This window comes from Kogia breviceps, chromosome 15, assembly GCF_026419965.1.
Source record: "Kogia breviceps isolate mKogBre1 chromosome 15, mKogBre1 haplotype 1, whole genome shotgun sequence".
NCBI lineage: Eukaryota > Metazoa > Chordata > Mammalia > Artiodactyla > Physeteridae > Kogia > Kogia breviceps.
In genome coordinates this window covers 58,051,933-58,077,018 of record NC_081324.1, presented here as the reverse complement: position 1 = coordinate 58,077,018, position 25,086 = coordinate 58,051,933, and the positions used below count along the sequence as shown (strand labels likewise).

The following is a 25,086-nucleotide window of genomic DNA, read 5'->3' as shown; positions in this document are numbered from 1 at the left end:
GATTTCCCAGCTAATGATTATCAAAATGCGCCCAGGAAAAGTTGAACATTTGAATAGGTCATACAGTAAAAGAGACTGGAAGATGAGGTCCAGCCAGGGTCACAGCTGAACTATTCTTCAACTTTAAAAGAACAGATCATTCCAATGATATTCAGACTCTTCCAAGCCACATACAAAGGTGAAAAATTTTTTATGAAGCCAGCATATGAGATTTGATTAATGTAATATAAAAACCAAAACTCTGGACTGCAGATGCATATCACGTACAAGTATGAAATTCTAAATAAATATTGTCAAGTATAATCTAGCAATATATTAGAAAAATGATATCCTCTTACCAAGGAGGGTATAGTATCCAGTAGTGTAAACTTCAGCAGTGAAATAGAGTTTAGTATTGTAAAATCTGCCAACATAATTCACACATCAACAGATTAAAAGGGAAAAGCCATATAATGATCTTTAACACTGAAAAAGACTTTTGGTAGAATTTAACTGCCATTCCTAGCAAAAATTTGTATGTCAAATAGCATTGAATATAATAAAAATTATTTACCAAAATGTAATAGCAAATATACTGAATAGCTAAACATCAAAACCATTTAAATTAAAATCAGGAAATAGAGGGGCCCACTATCACCATTGCTATTCACTACTCTCTTGGCAATTTTAGTGAATGAAATAAAAAACAATTTAATGAGTGGTATAAACTTTGGAAAGAGATAAAGCTATATTTTTTTGCAGATGATGTGATTTTATACCTAGAAAACACAGAATCTAATTATAAGCTACTATTCAATGGAATTAATATAAGAGAGTTGAGGTGGTTGGATAGAGGATAAGTATAAAAAGTCATTAGCTTTTTCTGTATGTCATCAGCACCTAGAAATTGAAAAGGGAAAAATATTGCACGCATAAAAGCAATAATGTATAAAATATTTAGAATAAGTTGAACAAGAAATGTGAAGGACCTTGTTAAGGAAACTAGAAAATTCTATTGATACATTTAAATTAATATCTGAACAAATGGAAACACATGCCACAAAAATGTCAGTTTCCATCAAATTAACAGTTAATTCAATTCCAAAATAGAATCCCAACTGGTTTTAATTTAAATTGGATACAGGTATTTTATTCTGAAATCCAAGACATTCTGGTAGTATAGTAATAGACCAAGAATCTGTGAAAATAGAATAGAGAAACCAGAAAGAGATGTGAGAATGTAATACATTACACATAGGCTAATATACACAATGTACATGGGTAAATCATTTTAGGAGGACAAACCGTAGATTATTTAGTAGGTTATATTTGCCAAACTGATCATCTGTCTAAAAAATTAATTCCTAGTAGATTGAAGACTTAAATGATAAAAAAAATTTTTTTACAAGAATATCTGTAGGAGACAAAATGTATTCTGTAGGAGTGAAGAACTCAGGAATGGAAACTGTATCTGTAAGTGAAATGTGGATATATCAAAATGAGTTGTAATGAATCTGAAAGTTTTGTATTTCACCTTTCTGGAGGATGTTTTCATGGGATGTATAATTCTCAATTGACAGTTTCATGGTTTCATTGCATTAAAGATGTCATTCCATTGCCTTTTTGCTTCCATTCTTTCTGGTGGGAAGTCTGCAGTACCCTCCTGCTAATACTGCCTAGCTGCATTCTCTGTTATAGTTTCTCCTTAACACTTATTGCCATCTGACATACTATGTATTTTACTTATTTATCATCTGTCTTCACACACTAGAATTTATGGTGGGTAATGGTAGGGATTTTTGTTAGTTTGTTTCATGCTGTATTATAAGCTTATAGCATATCATAAGCATTATGGTTAATATTTGTTGAATGAAATATGAAAATGTAATGCCCTGAAGACAATGTCGATTGTTTTGTCCACCATGTTCTTATAGCCCTTAGTTCATGTCTCTGCAGTTGGATATTCCTTTTTGTATAATAGTTGCCTGGTTCCCCACTAAGCTGAAAGCTTCTTAAGGGGGAAAAAATGATATCTTCTTCTTTGAATCATTAGCAACTAACACAGGGCCTGTGTCACAGAAAACCCTGTTTGTTGAATCAATGAGCACACCTGGCTTGCAGTGTTTTCTTGTTTTGTTGAAATATAGTTGATGTACAATATTCTGTTAGTTTCAGGTGAACTACCTAGTGATTTGACATTTGCATACCTTATGAAATGATCACCACGATAAGGCTAGTAACCATCTGTCCCTGTACAAAGCTATTACAATATTACTGACCATATTTGCATTGGTTTTCTCTGTTTTATCATACATGACTCCTCCATCACTGTAGTCTGGCTGCTCTTTGAGTTGTTACTTCTGAAGATTACTATTTCCAGTTTGCATTTCCACCTGCATACCTGTAAACTTTGTCCTCCTCACAGACTATGCTTCCAGCCTTTCTCCTGTTCACCTCTGGGCTTCGTTGGACCTGCACCCTTTCCTTGTTTTCTTATAGAAACCATCCTGAGGCTAATCCCACCACCTGTTTTTGATCCCATCTCTTTCCCCAGCTTCAGGTCCCTGCTTTTTCCTACATCTTTAGTCATTCTCTGTGTTAAAGTCTCAGGTAAAGGCCATGTAAGTCCTTCCAGTTACTAAAACTAGTGACCTTTGTTGAGCCCCTCAAGTTGTTTTATATTTTTATTAAATTTGATAGCTACTACTCCCTACTTCTTGAAGGTATTTCGGAACTTCATTCATCCTGTTCTCTGGTTGCTCCTTCTCACTATCCTTTACTGATTGTTTGTCTTCTGCCCACATCTGAAGTACTTCAGTTCCCTACAGTTCTGCTCTTGGGCCCACTGCCTACTTTGTGCTCTTCATATACTCCCGGAGAATCTCAACCCCTCTGTACACTCATGGCCATGAAATCCAAGTTCCCAGACCTGATCTTTCTCCTGAAAAACCCGTTTCTAATGCCCCCTAGATAGTTCATCCTGCATATCCTTTAGACCCTTTAGATTTCAGGGGTTTAGCATCTCTGAAAACGTATTCATCTTGCCCTCTAAGCCTGTCTCGGCACAATCGTAAACAAGGTCTCTCTCCCACCTCACTGATGTCCAGCATGTCAGGTCCTACTCAGATCTCTCCCTGACTCCTCTCTGCTCCTCTCCATCCTCACCAGCTGTATCACATCAAGACCTCGTCATCTTGGGCTAGTTTGTTGAAACAGCCACCTTTCTGCTACCTCTGGTATCAGTTCTCTCTCCTTATTCTACTCCATAATCTCTACAACTGCAACGGGCAGTGTCTTTAAAAAAATCAAAACTACCAAAAAACCAGCAATGGGCAGGGCAGAGGAGAAACAAGTCCAAACTTATTAGGGCATTTCTTTCCTTAAAAACTTCTGCTGGTTTCACAGCATGTATATAGGCTTAAGACTAAAATTCTTCCCGTGGTGTTTTAATTAGATTTCTTTTGCAAGGAAGAGAGATCACTCCAGCTTCCTCAGAAAATGGGCTGTACTGTGAAATTCATGCTGGAGGAGGATGGAGACTCATGGAAATTCAAGAACAGGACTGTGGTCAGAGAGTTCTCAGTCCTGCCCCTGTCTCTAGGGACATCTGCAGCTGGAATCTGACCCTCATTCCGGAGCCGGAGCTCTCAAACATGAGCTGCTTCAGAAGGTGGGCTTCTGAAAACAGCTCATAGACATCCCCCCAAGAGTTTCTGATTCAGTAGATGCCCAAAATTTTAATTGATGCCCCAAATTTGTATTTCTAACAGTTCCCCAGGTGATACTGATGCTGTAGTTCTGAGTACCACACTTTGAGAACTTTATCCTTTAAGGCACATGTCACGTCATCTGGGAAACCTTCCTTGATGATATCAACCATAATTAGTTTTCTCTCTACTTTGTAGGTTTCTTCACGTTAATTAAGACCAATGGTTCTCAAACTTCAGCATGCATCAGAATCACTTAGAATAATTGTTAAAGTGGAGAGTTTCTGAATCATTAAGTCTGGGGTATGGCCTCCAAAATTTGCATTTCTCACAAGTTCCAGGGGGTGACCACACTTTGAAAACCACTGTATTAAAATAAGTTGTTTACACACCTCTCTTCTCTGCTGCACACGGGTTTCCGGTGTTGGTCCTGTGCATTCTTGTTCTGTCCACTTGTGGCAGCACCTGGGGAAATGGCTGAGTCACCGCATTTTGGACCCTGAAATCCTCTCTTGGTCCCACCGTCAGAACCACGGGTCCTTCTACTCCTTCGTTCCATGGAAGCTTGTCAAAGCACTCACTCATGTCCTGTGTGTTAGCTTTTCTGTTCCTCTGTGTTCATCAGTAGTTTCCTGACTTCCTGCGCCCCCGGCCAGGTGGGGCCTCTGGAGCGTTTCATCTTATGTGCTCGAGGCTGGTGCCCCTCATCCACTGGGCTGTCTCCTCATCAGTGCCCAGCTGTCCATGGACTGAACTATCTGCTCTGCTCCCAGACTGCCGGGAGCCCCTCTGAGAGTCACCGGCTTGGCTGAGCGGCTCTCAGGACAGCCTCCTGCGACTCACATCTGGTCCCAGAGGAATTTCCATCACTGTCCTGCCCTTGTGCTCCCAGCGTGATGCACTCCTGGTCATGGAGGTCGAGGTCCTAGGGTGATGTCTTCTCTCTCCTTCCTGAAGGTTCTCTGACGTGAGTAGGGCCCTTCCTCTGCTGTGTTCTCAGAGTCTTGTGTCCTGTACATCCCCCTGGGTCACCCACTCTTCTAGGAGCCTCATCTCTGTCTTCCGGTTCTTGTCCCTCAGCTGATGGATTGAAATGCCCTCTGCCCCCTGCTGTCCTTAAGAACGAGAAGAGCTCCATTTTCGTGGTGTGACTGATGCCCCTCCAGCTCTCCTGCGACCTGTCTCTTCTCATCTGCAAGCCTCTCAGAGCGTGGCACACTTTCTGCTTCCCTGAGACTTGCTTTTCAGTGTTTGGCCTCGTGCAGTCTGACCTCCGAGCACATTCTTCCACCGAAGCCTCTGTCCCTGAGGTCACGGTGACGCCCTGGCCGCCCGGCCACAACTGCTTCTCCCAGGTTAGTCTCACTGGACCTTCTTCCGCATCGGACGGTGCTGGTCCTTCAGCCCTTGGGACCCTCTGCCGCCCTGACTTGCAGGTCTTGTGTGTGTCCCCGGGTCCCTGCCAATTCTCCTTGTCCCCCGTCCTCCTCCCCACCTCTTCACTCGCCGCTGACATGGATGCGCACGTTCTGACCTTGGTTCTTCTTTCTCCATGTTGCTCAGTTGTTGCCTCTTGCGGAAAAATTTGGAATCTCCTTCTGTTGGATATATATATATATGCTTAGATTATTCCAGATACCTAAAACTCAACATCTCTGACAATAACCCGCCCTCCTTGCAGCCTCCTGCGTTGCTCCCTCCAGTTGCTGTTTCCCCACTGCGTTCCCCCGATGGATCCTCCTCCCTGGACCCCCTCGCTCTGCCCCACCCCGCCCCTGGCAGTTAGTTGTTGGCCGAGGTCCTTCGGTTTTAGTTCTGCGTCGCCCCTTGGCTCCCCCGCCTTTCTCTAGGGGACGCCCTCGTTACCTCTGCCTAGACTGTTGTCATCGTTCCAACTTCAATCTTTGCCTCTGGCATTTGTTTCCTTCTTACTCAGCACCGGTGCTAGAGCAAGTTCTTACTTCCGACTTGGAAGAACTTGCCCGATTTTCCGGTTAGTCCGTCCCCGTGCAGCGGCCCTGCCGCCTGCTCCGTGTGTCCCACAGGCCGGGCGGTGGCGCCCAGGCGGGCGTTGTCAGGGGCTCTTTCCCCCTGCGGCCTGGCCCTCTGGTCCTCCCTGGGCCGCCTGCTGATTTTCTGGTTGTCTGGGAGAGCAACGGTCTCCAGGAAGCGCCCTCTGGTCAGAATTCATCCTTCTTTATTTTGTTCCCAGATGCACTGATTGGGTTTCTTAACTGGTGCACCTTAACACTTGTGTCTGCCTATTTATGCACAGAAACGTTGAGCCCCCCGTATGCTGGGTGAGGGTGACACTTGTCTGTCTGCACGTGTGTCTCCCCCACTAGAGTAGATGTCACGTGAGCACGAGTCAAGTCCCCGAGCATTTCCTGGCGTGTCCTGGCTCTCAGCACCCGCTACGCGCAGGGAAATGAGCAGCAACTGGTTTTGAATTCAGTACTGGAATAAGATGCAGCCTACATTTGCAAATGAAAAATGTTCTCAGCAGAGCAGGCAGAAGTCCTTGTTACGGAGACGAGACGCTCAGAGTTATTACCATGTGAGAGGTTGGGAAGTGCAGTTATATTCATGGAGCGTCTGTTTTGGGGTTATTTCCCAGCAGTGATAAGTTGTTATAATGTTGGGAAAATTGTATCATTTCCAGTTGGTACCACAAAGGGAGGCATTATTTATATCTGTGTGTAATAAAATTGGTTGGTTGCTACCGACAACCAACAAAAAAAAATGTTTTTCTCACATTTTCTAAGATGCTGCCGATGGAGCCGGATGCAACATAACTTTTGAAATGAAGTTGGAACGTTGGTGTGAAAGACTGTGATTGTGGTTAATGGAATTGGGAAGGTGTCTCTCAGGGACATGAGTTATAGGAGTTACGTGGTTCTGTCCTTAAGAATGACAGTTTATTCATTCTTCACCCCCGGCCATTTTAAATTTTAGTTTAGAAAATCACTAGTAAATATTGTGCAGTTTCCTAGAACTAGGTGTTCTTAGTGTCAGGTGAGGCTTCATCTGTCAGTCTCTGCTCTCTCGGGGAGATGAATGTGATGCCAAGTGGCCAGAGCGTGGGGCAGGCAGCGTACCTGTACTCACGGGGTGTCTCATGGTGGGGCTCCTAGAAAGATACTTTTGTAGGTAAAAACGGGGTCCTACTAGAGAGAATATTCTTATAGCCCTCATATTGATGAAACATTTTAATTTAATTTTAAAAATTTTATTTATTTATTTTTGGAAACAGTTTTTAATCTATTTTTGATCCTATAATATATGGTTAAATTTTAATGTACATTTGGTCCCCAAAGAAAATTTGATATATAGATTTGTTTGTTGACAGACCATGCCTTTGTTGGGCAATGAATTTAAAATCAGCATGCATCACTTTTTAAATGACAAAGAGACTGTTTAAAATCATTAATATAATTAAATATGGTAAAATTACTTTCAATTAACAATATACTGTTATAATATTTTTTGTTTTTTTATTGAAGTATAGTTGACTTACAGTGATTCAGGTGCACAGCAAAGTGATTCAGTTATATGTGTGTGTGTGTGTGTATATATATATATATATATATATATATATATATGTAATATATATATTCTTTTTCAGATTCTTTTCCATCATAGGGTATTACAAGATAGAAAGAAATTTAAAGTTTGAGAAAAATCACAGAGCTAGATGACAGCTAGGGCTTCTTTCCATTTTTAAACAGCATGCTGTGCTTTTTATGTTATGGAATTTTATAAGAGGAGTTGGGAACAAAAAAACACTAGCACGCACATATGGAGGGCTGTTCATATAAAGAGCTGAAATAAAGTAGTAGAGGTTGTTTTCTGTCAATTTAAATAAACTCAATTATTCCAAACTCCAGATCTGAAATGATAAAGCAGGACACAATTGTGGTTTACAGGATTAACGGGTATCTGGTCTGGGATGTATCCTACTCAGTGTGCCAACCCCTTTTCCAAGGGCAATGTCGCTGCCTGGTCCTCTTAGACATGGTGAGCCCTTCGTAAAGGGGGTGCTTCTAAGAGCTAACCCTAGGCATCCCAGTGTCTGCTGTCTGTGAGGACGTGGCCTGGCTCAAGTGCACCTGTGCTTTCATAGGGTGTAACACACATGCACACGCCACCAGCCTCCAGCCCATCCAAGCACTGACCCTGCTTTCTTTCAGCACTTTGAATAAACTGTCCCATTCTCTCCTGGCCCGAAAGGTTTCTGTTGAGAAATTCGCTCATAGTGTTATGGGGTTTCCCTTGTATGTGACGTCTCTGTTTCTCTTGCTGCTTTTAAAATTCTTTCTTTGTCTTTGACTTTTGACTATTTAATTATAATGTGTCTCAGTGTAATCCTATTTGGGTTCAACCTATTTGGGGCCCTTTTGGGCCTCATGGACGTGAAATGTCCATTTCTCTCCCTGCATTTGGGAAGTTTTCAGCCATTATTGCTTCAGATACACTTTCCATCCCTTTCTCTTTCTCTTCTCCTTCTGGAATTTCCATAATGCGAATATTGTTTCTTTTCACTGTGTCCCATAATTCCGCCCAGCTTTCTTCTCTATTATCCTCCTTTCTTCTTGTGGCTCCTCTGACTGGGGAATTTCCAGTGTCCTATCCTCCAGGTTGCTGATCCTTTCTTCTGTGCGGTCCAGTCTACTCTTGAGACTCTCTATTGAATTTTTCAGTTTGGTGAGTGTATTTTTGAATTCTAGGGCTATTTTGTTATTGTGGTTGTTTTGATGGCGGCTATTTCCTTGTTGAACTTCTTGTTTTGTTCATGCATTGTTTTTCTAGTTTCATTTAGTTGTCTGTGTGTGTTTTCTTGTAGTTAATTAAGCTTCCTCTGGAGGACTATTCTGAATTCTTTGTCTGACAGTTCATAATTCACTCTTTCTTTAGGGTCAGTCAGTGGAGCTTTATGGGTTTCCTTTGCTGGAGTCATAGTTGCCTGGCTTTTCATGATCCTTGGTTCCTCACGTTGGAATCTGTGCTTCTGAGTAGTGGGGCTCCTCTTCCAGGCTGTGCAGTTTGCTTTGGCAGAGACGGTTCCTCACCAGTCAGCTCGGCTTGGGTTTCTGGGCGTGTCTGCTGATAAAGCCCTTGGGCAGGTGGGCCTGCTGTTAGGGTTTATTTGGGGTGAGGCATCTGTTTGAGCTCAGAGGACAAGGATGGGGGCTGTGCCCCGGCCGAGGACAGGTGGACAGGACGGCTGGCTGGGTTCCTCCCCAGGTAGGGCTGGAGGGTGGGCTCTGCAGTCTCCTGGGCTCTCTGGTCAGGCTCATTGGACGGCCAGGACTGGACACATATTCAGTAGTGAACAGGGCGTGACTTAGCTTCCCTCCCTGGCAGGGCAGCAGGCTGGGACCTATGGCCTGCACAGCTCATTGTTGGGGGCCTGAGTCAGGCCTGAGTGTGTGCTGAATTACTTGGTTGGGTGAGGCCACTGGCTCTGCTCTGCAGACAGAGGAGGCCCCAGGCTGTGCTCCCTGTTCAGGCACCCACGTGCGGAGGGCTGTGGAGTGGGCTTCGCAGCGTCCCCTGTGTTCTGGGTGGATTCCCGGGGGGACAGGCTGTACTCGGTGGTGAGCAGGGCTGTGAGGTGGGTCCCCTGCCCGGGTGCAGTGGGTGAAGCAGCTTGAAAGCCAGTAAAGCTCTTCGTTTTTCATCTTACCTCAAGCTGACCCGTACCCCGCTTCCCTGGCTGAACAGGGCCACTGGCTTTGCTCAAGTGCCGCCGGGCACACCTCTTCCAGGACTGTCCCAGCGCTTCTGGTCGTTGGGTCTGGAAGGCTCTCTCTACGTGGGTGGGCTGGGACGCAACACCTGGCGTGGGCTTGGGCAGAGCAGGCTCAGGGCCAACAGAACTCCTCCCTGAGGGCCCGATTCAGGCAGGTATGCACCCCATCGAGCTCCCTCGTCAGACTGCGCCCTGACTTGGTTCTGCAGGTGAGCAGAGCTGCAGGTTGGGGTCCCCACCTGGGTGATGCAGGTGTGAACTCCACCCCGAGATCCCTGTACGGGTGTCATGAGCCCCTCCGCCCTCTCCATCACAGTCGGTCCCCAGCGTTGCGCCCTCCAGATTCCACTGCAGTCCCCATGGGGCGACGTCAGAATAGGGGCTCCCACATAGTGACCCAGGATGCTGGGGGTGAGGGCCGGTTGTCCCCAGGGTCCTCGTTTCCCACTGGAGGAGCCTGAGGCTTGGGGAGGCCTGGGGGAGGGGCAGTGTGGTCAGCGTCACCTGCAGCCCCTCCTCTCCCCTCCCACTGTGTCCGTCTGGACATCCATCTGGGTGTCTGGGGTGCAGGGGCGGCCTCAGCCTCACCCCCGGGTCTGGGTTCTCTCAGTGTGTCTTGGTCTTGAATAGTCGTTCGTGGTTCTTGTGAGGAATGACCTTCTTCTACGTTGGGGATGACATGGTGATGTCACCCCTCAACACACAAGTTTTTCAGGAGCGCAGCTGTTGTAGAAAACGAGACATGTATATTTGCTTTGGAGCCAACGCTGCTGTAATGTTTTTGGTAACGCTTATAATTGTGATGTTGTAAAATGCTTATGTGAAAATAAGGATGTTGAATAATCTTACCAGAGAATGTTCAGGGTTTGTCAAATTGCTTTCTGTGTTTAGCAAAATAAAATATCTCATGTCGTGTAGAAATGGCAGCAAATCTTCTAGTGCTGTGATGGCTAACAGACTGCGAGCTCCTTGGTGGGAATCACACAGAGATGTCGCGCTGTTTCCAAACAAAGCAAGGAAATCCATTGATAACAGTTCTCTTAGCCTTATTTGATGGTTAAAGTGCTTTTTAAAATTCTTTTACTTTAATAAGTGTATTTCTTAGCAAGAACAGGTCAGTGTGTTGTGAATGATAAACAGTAGTTATTAATGTGCATGCTCTGTGGGTCTGTTTTAAACTGTAATTTGATATGATTTTTTCCTTATAACCTGAGCTTAAATTACTTTTTTTGGTCAATTGTATATATGAATATTAAAGGGAAAAATAATGCACATTATTTATTTCTTTTTCATTTACTAGACCAGGGACTGGGTCATATTCTTATTCCAGCGGGCAGCATGCTTCTTGGCATGTGAAGAGGAGCTCGGAACATATTTTTTAAGTGATTAAAAGTCCATATTACTTCTTCCTGCACAGCTGGTGGAGTTTCATGTTTGTTATTCCATCAGGTTGCTTTGCCGTCTTGAGAGGTTCCGAGTGTCTGACTTCAAGGTGTGCCTAACTACCTGTCACCACCAACATGCTTGTAGTTCTGACCTTTCACCATCTGGACCTTCCTCGGGAACGTGTCACCACAAGATAAATGTTAAAATCAATGTGCACAGAGCACTTTTGACCAGAATCCTCCAGGAGCGTGTGTGTATGAGTGTGTGTGTGTGTGTGTGTGTGTGTGGTTGGTTATAATAATGCTTGTCAAGAATTTTAAAACTGCAGAAAGTAACAAGGAAAGAATATTTACGTTAATCCCACCACCCACATATAATCACCGTTAATATTTTGCTGTTTCTTTCCAATTTCTTTTCTGTGCGTGTGTGTTTGTATATGTAGACACACGTATATGCCTATTGCCCTGCATGCAGAAAGAAGGGGCTTTATAAGTATGTGAAAAACAAATGTCTTAATATATGTAATAATTTGTATTTTAAAAATTAAGATCATAAAATATATACTGTTTTGTGTCCTTACTCTGATAATAAATTCTCAAGATATCCCAGAAAATTCCCAAGATATTTTATAAAAAGTATACTTTTTGACAACTTCATAATCATATATGTATATATGTGTATATGTATATATAAATATCATTTATTTAACCTTTCTCCCATGTTAATATTACTTTGCATTTTTGCTGTAATAATGGTGCGATGTCCATTTTCACCATCAGCTTTTATCAGGACCACTTCCTTAGCGTATTAACCCTAGAGAAGGAGTTACTGGAACATAGAATATAAACTTAAAACAATTATTAATCTTTTTGCCAGATTTTTATGATTTAAAAATGATATTTTTATTGAATTACAAAGGATAGTTATTCATCTAGGAAAGCAGAAAACTAAAGTACAAAGAAAAATGGGAAGAAATTATTTATAATCCTGGCACCTAAGGATGACTTCATTTACGATTTTGATTTACATGATTTTAGTGTTTTTTGTTTCCATTATATATTTTACCAAAAAGGATCATTTTGTTTCCTAAACTTTTTTTCCCCACTTAGTGTATCATTAACATAGCCTTTCTCTGCCATTCAGCAGTCTTCTGCCATGTAATTTTAGGAGCTGTTATTAAAACGACACGTCTGTACAGGGCATTTAATCAGCCCTCTCTTCAGTTTGTTTCCAATATTTCACTATTATGAAGGGTTCTAGGATAAACTCTTGGGCACCTCACTGTAATTGCATTAAGACAAATTCCTAGGAGAATATCTGGTTCAAAGTGTACAAATAATTTTTAAGGCTTTAGACAGTTTGCACGTTGCCTTTCAACAGGTTGTACCAATTGACATTCCCACCAAGAGGAGGTAGGAAAGTGAAAGGAGATTATAAAAAAAATTTCAGGTCCTTCACCTTAAAAGTAACCAAATCACCTTCTAAAGAACCTGTGCCTGTTCTCTCTTCTTTGAGGGGGGGCTGGGAGCACCCGTCCTGCATGTCATCAGTGGTCAGTGATGGGGTGTGTTCATAAGTCTGTTCTAACCCAGGAAAAGCTGGGGATGTGAGGTGACGTGATTGTACCAGATGCTCTCAGAGCGCCAGCGATAAGGCTCCTTCCTGTTAGTTGCTTGGTCTTCTGATCATCGGTTTAAGTAATTAGCCTGCTTCTTGGATTTATCTTCAATTGCATAATTTTTCAGTCACTAATTGTCTCAAGAACAGCCCTTGTGTTTTCTCTTCCAGCCCCTGCGGTAGCCACGTGTGAGGCCTGGTCTTGGGAGCAGTACTTGAAGGAACAGGAGGCCGTGGCAGCGCCCGTTGAGCTGTTTTCCAAGGTGAACAAATCCCTGAAGGTCTTACAGTTTTGCAGGGAATCAACACTTAAGAGAATCCATTGAAATGAAATTGTTTGCCTAGATAGCATAGCGACTTATTTGATTTGTAGGCTTTGCTGGAAATTGACATAACAAAGCTAATCTAAGCCTTAGTGATTCCCTGTGTGCTCTGGGGCCGCCCGCCTGGGTTGAAACCTAGCGCTGCCACCTCGGGCAGGCCATCCAGTCTCTCTGTGCCTCGGGGTCCTCGTTCGTAAAGCAGGGGAATCGCCACACCTGCCTCCTTGGGTTGCTGTACGTGTGAAGGACGTCGGATATAATAGGCACGCGGTAGACACCAAGCGTGAGTCCTTCTTCTTCTTTGCTGATGTTACCTGCATCTGTCCACCCAAGGATCAGTGCCAGACATCTGTTTTGATGTGTTGCATGAAGTGGTGGGTCAGGCAGCATGTTGGAGGGGACAGTGAACTCCCTAAAGCAGGTTGTCCCTGACTGCAGGGACTCCCGGAGCAGCCCCGGTAGACTTGCTCCACCCAGTGACTCCTGGCACAAGGGGCTTGCAGCTCCGGGGCTCATATGGGTACCCAAGGTACCAAACCTCCCAATGCCCTTTCTGTTCTTCTCGGGCTGTGTTTTCATTATTTCAGGGGCGATCTGTATTTTAAAAATTGCATCAGATTTGCATCATTATATTGCATTTTAACCAGCAGAGAGAAGCTAAAACTTTTTATTTGCTTCACTTTTCATGACATCCGTTGAGTTACTTGTAGTACGTTTTATTATGTGAGAAGGCTAGCAGTTTTAATCTAGGACATGGCAGTAGAACCGGGGAGAAGAGGCGTAGCCGGCACGGAACAGAAGCAGAGCCAAGTGTTGGCACCTCACAGTTTAAGACACACTGAATATCGACTTGTGGGTTCTCCACCCAGTCCTCATACCAGATGCTTCCAGGGAGCTTTGGAAAACACGGACATGCATGTTCCTGAGACCTGCTGAACTAGAACCTCAGGGTGCGGCTGGGGAGGCCGTGGGTTGGAAGCCTCCTCGGGGCTCCTGTGCACGGGTAGAGGTCCCCTGGGGGAGAAGGCTTAAGGTCTGTGCAGGTTCTGCTGAGGACTCGGGTCCTGCTGCCCCCACTGCCATCATGTGACAAGACTTAGGGGGTTCGTTCCACTAAGCGTGTGAGTTCCCGAGGTGACAGGATGCACAATGCCTGTTCTCAGTGTGCTCTTGTCACCAGCTGTGTTGAATGGCTTCCGGAAACCTCTCCTCACTTCTGAGTGTGGATGCTCTTTACAGAGGGTCGGCTTTGACCGGGGTGACCCAGTGTAACTTGTAGTCGCCCTTTCCAGCTCTCCCTGTGCTGTCTCATGCCCTTCCTGCAGTGGTTACTCCAAGTCAGAGGGTAGAGGGCTCAGGCCAGGAGCCAGCGAAGGCCTGTGCATTTCTGTGACCTCCAAGGGCAGATGTAGCCCAGCTGGGGTCCAGGATGCGAGGACACAGGCCAGGCTTGTGACCCAATGGCTGTGCTTGGTGAGATGACCGTCCAGGATCTCAAGGCAGCCAGAAGCCATGAAGGCGGAGATTGACCAAGAAGGACACAGTGTCCTAGGAATCAGACCTGCGTGTGTCCTCGGACCAGGACCCCAGGACAGGGATCCTCTCTTACCTCCACCAGGATCCTCTGGGACTGAGTCGGATGTTTGGATGTCGGGGGTGAAGTATGTGTGGTTCCCAGGGCAGGGCGAGTTCTGGCTGATGGCAGCAAAGTGCTAGATTCCTGTCCAGCTCCCACCTTCTCCCCTCATCTCAGCCAGTGTGTGTTCACTTTATTTCTCAGACTTTCTTCTTTCAGATCCTTTAAGGTCCATCAACTCACGCAGGAACTCCTGCAGAATGGAGTTTCTCCCCAGATTCCCCTTGGGTCCTAGTGCTGACTGAGGCACCTCCAGGGCAAGTGTGGGATTTCTGTCCTGAAGTAGATCCTGATGGTGCGTTGGGGACCGTGTAGTGATGGACTGTTGGCCATATAGCTTCCCCCTTGACCTTCTGAGACCCAACACAGTTGGGGAGGGGAGCAGGGGGCAGGGCACACCATCTGCATGGTTCCTTGGCTAAAACTGGGACTTCCTCAAGCTTCTGAGTGCTAACCTCTGTCAGCTCTGAAGGTGACAGTAAGGCATTAGCACAGGAGGCAGCAGCTGCATCTGATGTGGTGGCTGCCTTTCCCTTCCCTCGGAGTTCCACAGTCAAGCCACTCACGTGTGGCTTGACACACTCAAGGCTCCGTGTGTGCAAAGTACCACATAAGACCTGGACGGAAACACTAGTGTGCTTGTGACACGGACTCTTAAAGTTTTGCCATCTAGTTGGGGTGTAAGATATGCCCAGAAAACGTGATAACAGCACGAGGGAGAATTGTTGATTGTCCTTGGAATATGCAAGTAACGAGCTTACTAGGTGTTTTGTACTGAGATGGGACTTCGTCCCACCTGCGTGTGAAGGGGAAGTCACCACCTATTACATCTGGTTTGTCCTGAGGACGGAAGATGTTGCCCTAACTGAGCATTTGTGTGTGTATATATATATGCTCTGTATATGCTATATGTACACAATACGTATATTATGTGTGTGTGTGTGTGTATATATATAGATAGATAGATATGTAAGATGAAGTAAGCATGGTTTATGATCGGAAATAGGTTTCAATAGAATAAAAAAGGCAGATGGCACATGCCAGCCTTCCAAGCAGGAGGATCAGACTGAACTCAGCTTTGTGTTGGTATTGTGCTCTTGACTATTAATGTTCATTTTCATTGTGTAAATATTATAACCGTGGTGTTCAGGTCAGCCAGCTGAGATGGAACTCTTCAGCTTTTAACAGTGAAATGTTGAAAATAAAACTTAGAATAGTTTGCATATCCTGAATGGAAAACTCCTCAAAAGAGTATTGCTTTACTTTTAATATATAGTTTCCATTCTAATATTCAAGTTTTAGAAAACATACCAATGACACACACACAAACACACACTGTCAATTCTGTCATGCAGATCAGATACGGATTCTGCCAAGAAAATGTGTGGGTATTTTTAAAGACGAGTACACTTATTTCATTTGCATGTGGGTTTTTTTTTGCATCTTGTAGGTCTATTTTAAATATCTTTTTGTACAAGACAAAGTTTTTCATTTTTTATAATTTATTTTACCATCTGGAGTCATGAGTATACAAGGATGTAAACACCTTCTGTTGACGTAGAAAATTTAAAAACATTTTCTCTTCATTGCTGGTGGAATGTGCCGATCTCGATTTGATTTAAACTTTAAAAGATTGTTTTGAGGTTGGTTTTAGAAACTTCCCTCTGTCCTCTCTCCCTGACAGTCATCTCCTCATCAGACGTGTCTCCCTTAAAGCCTTCTTCCTTCCTGTCAGTCATCACAGGTCCACACCTGTCGGCCTGGAGTCGAGGCCCCGGGCTCTGGCCCGTCCACACGGGGCTTCTCCGGGCCTATGCGGTTGGTCCCCACGCTGGCTCCGCTTGACTCTTCCATCTTTATCCGAGTTTGCAGGCCTTTGTGTCTCTCTTGTTCTTTGGACCTCTTGGGTCCGTGTCCCCCTCAGACCCCGCTCTTTCACGAAGCTGCCCCGGCCCCCGCCCGCCCTGCCCTGTCCGCTCGGGCCTGCCGGGTGCCTGCATCTGCACACCTGAAGGGCGGGGCACGGGACAGGAGTAGCAAGAAGACGGGATCCAGATCTCCACCCGGGGTCACATCACTGTCGGGCTCCAACTGAGGGAGCGCGGCCACCCCGGCTCTGAACTGCCCTCTGGGGACAGGGGGCCCCACCAAGCCCCACATTCCTGCTGTCCTCGGCCGTCCTCCCGGGACGCTCTGCTTCTAACCCGCAGGCAGGTGTTCCTGTCTCCAGCCGGCAGGGGGTTGCCAGGTAGATCAGGCCCCTAAAAAGCAGGGGATAATTGCACATTTTAAAAATAATTTGGTATTTCAGAACAAAATGAAAGTAATCATGAGAAAGTTAAAAGTCTCTCGGATGTCTTCATATATCTTTTATAGTTTAGTAGTATAGTTCTAATTTGAATTCCATGTGGCTAGGTGTTGTATTAATTTCCTTTTGCTGCTGTAACAAATTACCACAAACAGTGGCTTGAAACAACACAAATTTATTATCTTAAAATTCAGAACGTCCCAAGTCTAAACTGGGGCCAGCAGGGCTGCATTCGTTCGGCGGGCTGTGGGGAGGATCCATTTCCTTGCCTTTTCCAGCTTCTCGGGGGCCACCTGCATCCCTTGGCTTGTGGGCCCACGTCAGTTCAGCCTGTTTCCATCCTCCCGTCTCCTTCCTGGTCCTTCTACCTCCCTCTGGTAAGGACCCTTGTGATGGCATCGGGCCACCTGGACATTGCAGGACCTTCTCCCCATCTTCAGATTCTTCACTTAATCACGTCCACAAAACCCCTTCTGCTGTGTGAGATATGAGCGTCACAGGTTCCAGGATTAGGACCCGCACATCTTCGGGGGCCACTGTTCTGCTGACCACAGGTGCCATCTCCTTTCCATTGCTGGTGCTCCTCTGTCCCTGCCCCTGGCCCGAGTGACTTCTTATGGGTCTGCTCCCCCGCCTTATCCTCCCGTGATTCCACTATCCCCACTTGGGGTGAAACAAGCGTTGCAGCGTCCTCAGTGGCTCCAGCCTAAATGCACACCTGCACCCCCGTGGCCTCTGCTTCCCAAGAGCCTTGTGCGCTGTGGCCGGGCCTGGCCGCCCTCCAGGGCCTCGGTCGGTCGCCCCCTGTCTCCTAGGAGGGCGGCTCTCTGAGGCATCTTCCCTCACTCCCGGCAAGAGGCGGCCACCCCTGGGATGGATATGATGAGACCCTCTTCGCCTCCTGTCACCAGCCTTCACTCCCTGCACCGCCTTTCCTCCTTCCCCTGTTGCCCTGGACGAAGTTCCCCCCTGCATCTGGCATCCCTTTACCTGTGCACGGGCCCCTCCCACTCCTGCTTCCCGGGAGATCACGGATCCGCTCCATCAGTCCTCACCCTCACACGGGTCCTCACCCTCCAGGTTACAAACACGCCTGTCGGTTCCAGCTTGAAGACGAACACTGCCCCGGGCTCTGCATTTTCCTCTCCATTTTGTCTCCCGAGTCCGGTGTAACTTCTTAAAATTTCAGGCCGCGTTTTCTCTTTCCTTGGTTTTTCTAACCTTTTCCTCCTCTAGCCTCTGCATCCTGACCTCTCCTCCCGTCGCTGCCTGATGCTCCCCCCGAGAAGTGACGCCAGGATTTCAAATCCGACACGTGCTCAGCTTCATCTTACACCTCCCCACCCCCGCACCCTGTCCGTGCTCAGCCCCTGATGGTGCTCAGTCCGGCCCCCTCCTTGCAGGCCCCTCCTTCTCCTGTGATGTAGTCTGAGGCCCTTCTCTGTGGCTCCCCGGGCATCTCATCATCTCCTGAACCCTGTCCTTCCAGACGCACCGGGTTCCTGGTCTTGGGGCTCTTCCCCTCCGTCTCCCTGCCTGCACCCCCTGCCCCTGCCATGGCACACGGCTCTCCTGCATGCAGCGCAGCTTGCATCCCCGGCCCCTTGTCCTGGGAGAGGTTGGCGGGGGGTCCTTCCTCTGTGCCCCGTGTGTGTTCGGTGGTCTAGTCATCCCAAGTTCACCTCCTAGTTCTTCAGTACCTTCTCTGTGCACCTACCACTCCTGCCTTAATTTAGGAATAAGCCCTGCTTTTTTTTTCCCCACACAGATTGTAGCTAAAGCTTCTTAAACGCTCTCAATCCAGGCTGGCCCCGCCGTGAACCTTTCCTGCAGGTGGTTGCCAGAATCATCTTTGTAAAGTGCGGTTCTGTTTATCGTTTTTGTACTGGGTGTGTTTGACCACGTTAGTTGTCATTCTCTGGGGTGACAGGTAGGTGTGTTTTGCCCCTTGGTGGAATTGTAATCTCCTGGAAGACTGACTGGGTTTCCTTCTTAATTCCTCTCTGCGTGTTGGTTCTCTGGGAGAGGAACACTTTTGAGCGCCTTTTATTTACTCGGGGCTTTTCATAGGCTGCCTCATCAAGTCCTTCCAGCCTCTTCCCCCCTCACTGTATAGAGAAGGGGCCTGTAGTGCATTCTTCTGACTCTTAGTTGATTTAGCGGAAAATGGCAGTCAGCATCGCCCCCTCTCCAGGACCGCTGAAGAATCACATATGATGTACATGACATGTTTAGCATGATACTGTGTCTGACATGTAGTTCACTTTACTAAATGCCAGCAACTCTTCAAACCACTCTTTTCTTGGGTCCCAGTCCTGTGCTCCCCGGAACCATCCCTTGTCTGGAATGCCAGCCGGGCCTGCTCCCCGGGCCCTGCTCCACGGGTCTGCTCCCCGGCCCTGCTCCCCGGGCCCTGCTTTCCAGGCCCTGCTCCCGGCAGGAGTAGCCTGGATAGACATGGAGACGCGCTTGGCTGCCCTCCGTTGCACCTGGCCTGCCAGCCGAGGTGTGTCATCTCCATGTCCTGACCCGCACACCTTGGGGTGTGTGCCCAGGCTACAGCCCACCCACCATTGGAGCTTCATCTGAAATCCTGACGTTGGCAGGTACTGGCCTTCCAGCCTCTCCCTGTTACCCTCACACTTGAAGACATACTGACTTCCTTCATGAGGAAGAGCAGAGGTATTTTCCCCAGGTGACCTCCTTCGTCTCCTCAGCGAGGCAGAGTTCCTGTCCAGACTTCCAGACTCAGGGTGCCTGCCCGTCCTCCTGTGGCTCCCTCGGTGCCACCTGCACCCCTGATGCTCCGCGCTCCGGGCTCTACTCTGCCCCCCACCCCTCCTGCTGTCCGTGACCATCTGTTAGATGATTTCGGAAAGAAATGCTTTGTGTCCTGATAAGGAAAACTCCAGCCAGCTGTAGGATGATGGGCGGAGGGTAGCTGGTGAGAAAAGACTCCTTCCTAATTTATCTCCTGATGGTCCCGAACACAAGGCACCTTGTGCGGACACATTCCCGCTGTCTGTCCTTCCTTACTTGAAGTCCTCGTGGGAGCAGTGAGTTTAACTCACCGTCTCCCTAAATTTAACTTTTTCACCCAGACCTGAAGTATATTTAAACATCTAATTTTTCTAAATATGCCAGTACGTTAAATAGAATCTGAAAAATGTGTGTGTGTCTGTGTTTTGTTTTCAATAAAGCCTGGATTTGTGTGTAGTTCCGCAGTGCAGAAAGACGCTGCCGTGAACATTCACATTTGGTGTAACCCCGTGTGGAACTATTTGAGAAATCTAGACCCTTTCCAACCGAAACAGTTCAGTCAGATGTCAGGTTTTCTGTGCTTTGAACATGTTTCCAAAGTACTTGATAATCATTGAGCACCCCTTCAGAGTTTTAATGTAGATCCGTCTTAGCTAACACTTTAAATATTAGTCCCAACCCACGTGATGACCGTGCATGGCTTTATAAGCTGTAATGAATTTCCTCATTATACCGTGAACTTGGGTATGCTGAGGATCACATGACAGCCTCAGTTCATATGCTTTTTTTTAATTTGCCTCAAGTGTTTGCTTGTCTGTCTACCTATTTGTTTTTGTCTTCTGTATGTATTGTGTTGTCCCCCAGTTTTAAGATAACTTCGTTGGTGTTTAACAGTTCTCCCCCAGAAAAACCAAACATGTTTTGAAAACAGTTATACTCAGATGTTTGGTTGGGGTTTAAAACAAGGCACGTATGGAGGGCAGGGAAAGAAGTGTGTTTGCAGACCAGAATGTGGCCGTACACCATGCAGTCATTTAAGCCGATTGCTTGCTGGGACTCTGAAGAACAGAGCGAATTCCCATTCATGTTCGTTTCTCATATTCTCCAAAGCTCTCAGTTATGGAGCAAAACTGAAGCTGCATCCTGATCTCGGGTGTCAGAGCCTTTTCCTTCTCTTGGAATCCACTCCTCTGAAACGGTGGGACTCAAAGGTCCCGGGCTGTGAAGCAGTTCAGCAGATCTGAAGCGGGGGAGCCAGACAGATCAGGCAGTTTTTTGTTCTTGGGAGGGGCCTGAAGCCCCCGTCAGGGCGGCTTATCTGCATTTCCAGCTGGGAGCCCAATGTCATGTTCAGGGGAAGGGAAATTAAAAGAAGAAAGTAGTGGCGTTTAGAGTCAAGGGTGGACCGTTTCACGGCTCTTTTCCTGCAGTTAAAGGAAATTTATATTAGAAGCATCCTCATCTCTTTTCCCTGGGAGAGTTTAGTTATTCAGGAAAAAAATATATCGGTTTATTGTTTTAGACCCTAGGCTCAGAGGATTTGTGGAATCCACTCAGTGACGGCCAGTGAATTATCAGATAACTTCAGGAGTTATTTTTAAAAGTTCTCTCTGTGCAGTTCTTTATTTTATACTGTGTGGGTTCTTTTTCTTTGTTCATAAAGATCTTTGTTAGACTGAAGCTGCTTAAATTCAGCAATATTTCACCCACTCTGATCTGTGCTTTCTTTCTGTTTCTTGGACTATAATTCAGTCAGTGGTTAGGTTAGGGTCGTTGGACACACACACACACACACACACACACATACACACACACACACGTGCACGCGCACACACGCACCAAGCTTCTTATTATCAATAGGTCAGTGGGTTCCAGGGAAATGAGAGTTTCTGCATCTGAGATTACAGTAGGATAGATTCACAAAGAAACAGTAGGAATTCCATTTACTAACTTATTGAAGTGCACTTTTGTTGTGCCATGCATTCTGTGTTCTGTTTGTAGGATCCTCCTGGTATGTTCTTGATAGCAGTTTGGGATTCAAAATTAACCTACGAAAAACGTTCAAAATAACGAGGATGTAGTCTCTAAAATGAGAGTTTAAAAATACGCAATCAGCCATCCTTCACTGCCATCTTAACTGAAGCTTTGCAGCCAGTTATGTTTAATTAGGTAGGGGATGATTTTTCTCCATTAGCCTAACAAATAGGTGGCAAAAATAGGCATCACTTTGAAGAAGCAGAATCTGAAGCAGGTCTTGCTGCCTCATCTGTATTTTCATGATGAGCTTCTGTGTTCTGCTTATTGAAGTTTCCTAAATCGGTTATTTAGTCTGTGGCTTGATTAATGGCAGGTTCCTATAAAGGACAGCCATGCAGCTCTTGGTCTTTTTTTGGGGGTGGGGGGGTCTTAGACCCCTTTGAACATCTATTGTAAGCTATTGATAATCTCCTTAGAGAAGTGCTTATATCGACTTGTGCACAAAATTTTATATAAAATTCAGAAGGTTTCCAGAACCCTTGAATACATCATGGACCCCACTTCTCCACCATTAAAAACAGCTACATTGAACAAGAGTACAAAACAACAGTGTGTGTATATGTATGTGAGTGTGTGCTGTGTGTGTATTTTTCAAGTTCTCCATTTTCTCCGTGATTAAAACAAGAGGGAGTCAGAAGGGGTTCTAACATTCTTGGTAATTTCCACTCTTAGCTCAGGTGAAAATCATAGTTTCTTGAGGAAAAAGCAAGGAAGGCATTTCATAACCTTTCATCATGTGCAGTATTTCTTGGTGAAGATACTTCTAGGATGAAAGATTCGTTGCAAGATTCCAGGGAGAACATAGAAGCTATAGTAATGCACCAGAAAGTTGGAATTGAAAAACAGGTGCAGAGGTAGAGTTTTCATGAGCTGTTCATGAAGTCCTTGGAGGTCTCAGTAGATACTGATAACTTTATAAAAGTAAACATGATCACATTTTGGAAAATAGGGAGATTTCTTTCCAGCCTGAAACCTGGGTGTCAGTTGAAATTCCCCACCTTCCTCATCCTGTGCATCCAGCCAGTCAGCAGGTGGTGCCCATTTTACCTCCCAGCTAAGAACGGAGTCTGGCCTCCATCCCCACTCCCAGCTCTTGCTCTGTGTTTGGTTGAGGGCCTCATCACCATTGTTCAGGCTGTCGCAACATTCCCAAATACAATATCACTTTGCGAGTAAGCACAGACCAGGGTTTGTATTCCAATTCCAGGTTTTTACTGACTGCCTGGGCCAATGGGGCAATTTGTGAACCTCTCTGAGCCTCTCTTTCCTTGTAGGTGTCGTGGGGATTGTAACAGTCCCAATGCAGGGGTGCTAAGTCTTAAATGAACTGAGTTAGATGCTGTGCATGGTACATGGCAAATTCTCAATTATTACTAGATATTAAAAGCCTCCTTTCCCATCTTTTCTACCTCCAATTTTACTACATTTCTAATTAATTCTCCACATTGCCACTAACAAGATCTTAATAAAATGTAATAATGTTTTTTTTTTTCTTCCCAATGACTAAAAGCTTTTGCTACTACTTCATTGACTAAGGATAAACTAAAAGGTCCTTAACAAACCATACAAAGCTTCTCGTGACCTGGGTCCTGCCTATTTGCCTAGTGTCTTCATCACTTGATGGTGTGTGTGTATTGATCTTTTTAAAAAAATTACAGGGCTTCCCTGGTGGCGCAGCGGTTGAGAATCCGCCTGCCGATGCAGGAGACACGGGTTCGTGCCCTGGTCCGGGAAGATCCCACATGCCGCGGAGCAACTAAGCCCGTGAGCCATGGCCACTAGGCCTGCGCGTCCGGAGCCTGTGCTCCGCAATGGGAGAGGCCACAACAGTGAGAGGCCCGCATACCGCAAAAAAAAAAAAAAAAAAAAAAAAAAAAAAAAATTACAATGCCATTAAAAATTCTAACAAGACAGAAGAGTATAAAAATAAAAGGCTTTCTGTCTGTCAGTTCCCCGCTCTAGGTGAACCACTCAAAATAATGTGATGTATGTCCCTCCAGATCTGTATAATGTAGTTATGTAGTTATGTGAATAATGTCCGTATAAATGGTTGTGTGTTCCTTGTCTGTTACTTGCTTTATAGTTTTCAGTACCTCATAGCCATCATGCTGCCTTAGCAGATCTGGGTCTGTGGCTTGCTTTTATTTGATAGCTGCACTGACTTCTGTTGTATTGTGTCTAATTTCACTCCATCTAAAATTATTTTTATCTGTGCTATTGTGGTGGGAGTATAATTCCATTTTCCTCCCCAAATGGATAGTCAACGGGTCCTGATGCCATGTGTCCTTACTCTCCTGATTGATCCTATAGTAAATTCCCGCACATGGGGTCTGGCATTCAACATGGCACTGTTTTCAAACTTTTGGCATCTGGGGATCATCTATTGGTCATGTAGCACATACTCAGAGCTCCAGTTTTTAATATTTAAAAAAAGCTCATCCCAAGTTTTCACTATAAAATAAAAACTTAAAAATTATGATGTCTTTAGTGTTGCCTATAACCTTTCAGAATGACTCTCATAGTGACTAACTGCCCGTTAAAAACAGACACACACTGTGATCTCAGGTACATTACATAACCACTTGTGGCCCAGTTTCATCATCTGGAAAATGTATGCTTACTTCATAGGGTTTTTCTTGATGATTTAATGAGTTAATGTTTGTAAAGTGCTTAGAACAGGGTGTGGCCCATTTCTGTGCTGTGCAAGGGCTTGTAGCATAGAAGGCCCCTGTATATGGCTCGATGAAGGGTAGCTCAGCTCTGTAACCATCCTTGTCATTCTTTCCTCTTCATTTCTGTTTAGTGAGAAAGTTGCATCGAACCATTCCTAGGTTTTTGGCTGTGACAGTAAGTGTTAGTGGTTCTTCAGATACATGTGGATTGTCCTGGATATTCAGATAGAACATGAACCCAGACTCATTTTGTTTTATCAAATGCTATGTTGATACATACCATGCTCAAAACCTGGCAGGTTGAGTCTCTCTGCTTCAGAGAGAGCTGCAAATGCATTTTGTAACTTCCTCTTTGGTTGTGTTTGTCTCTGGAAAATGTTTTTCCTCACGTTCCCTTCTGCAGTATTTGAATTTTTTTTTTTTTTTTTTTTTTACTCTACCAATAACATAATTGATTTTTCCCCCATTGAGGAAAGAAAATTGTCAAGTGTTGACAAAAAGCTAAATTCTCTGTGGGCAAGCTGTTTATATCACAGTTTGCCTACATAAGACTTCCTGATGGCTCACCTTTCACGTTTAAAATTGTGATATTTCAGCCCTGAAGGTACACATTGAGATGATTTAAGGTTTTGAAGATGTTGCTGAGATAAACCATTTAACGAGGACGCTGAACTCATGGCAGTGGTCTTTGGTGTTATAAGAAATTTAGTTTTTATCGTCTGCATGTAAAATTCCTAGGAACCTCTTTCCCTCTGACAGCCATCATGTGGGGACTGAGAAACCACCGCCCTGTGGCCCTGGCCCGGCCCTTTGCAAGCTCTCTAAGAACCTGTGCCTCAGTAGCTGCGATTCCATCCCATGCCCAGTTTCTCCCATTTCTTTCAATATTGAATTACGATCAGGGGAGTA

General features: G+C 45.4%; 1 protein-coding gene across 2 annotated transcripts in view; it reads left to right on the top strand.

Annotated features, from left to right (window-relative positions):
• Window positions 1–25,086, top strand: part of L3MBTL4 (L3MBTL histone methyl-lysine binding protein 4) — a 374,898-nt gene that overhangs the window by 82,132 nt on the left and 267,680 nt on the right. For both annotated transcript variants that reach the window (XR_010836709.1, XM_059039839.2), the window contains exon 5: window positions 12,613–12,704. Coding sequence is in view for 1 of the 2 variants with exons in the window: in XM_059039839.2 (XP_058895822.1) it covers window positions 12,613–12,704 (92 nt within the window). In the remaining variant the exon portion in view is untranslated. The remainder of the gene's footprint in view (window positions 1–12,612; window positions 12,705–25,086) is intronic.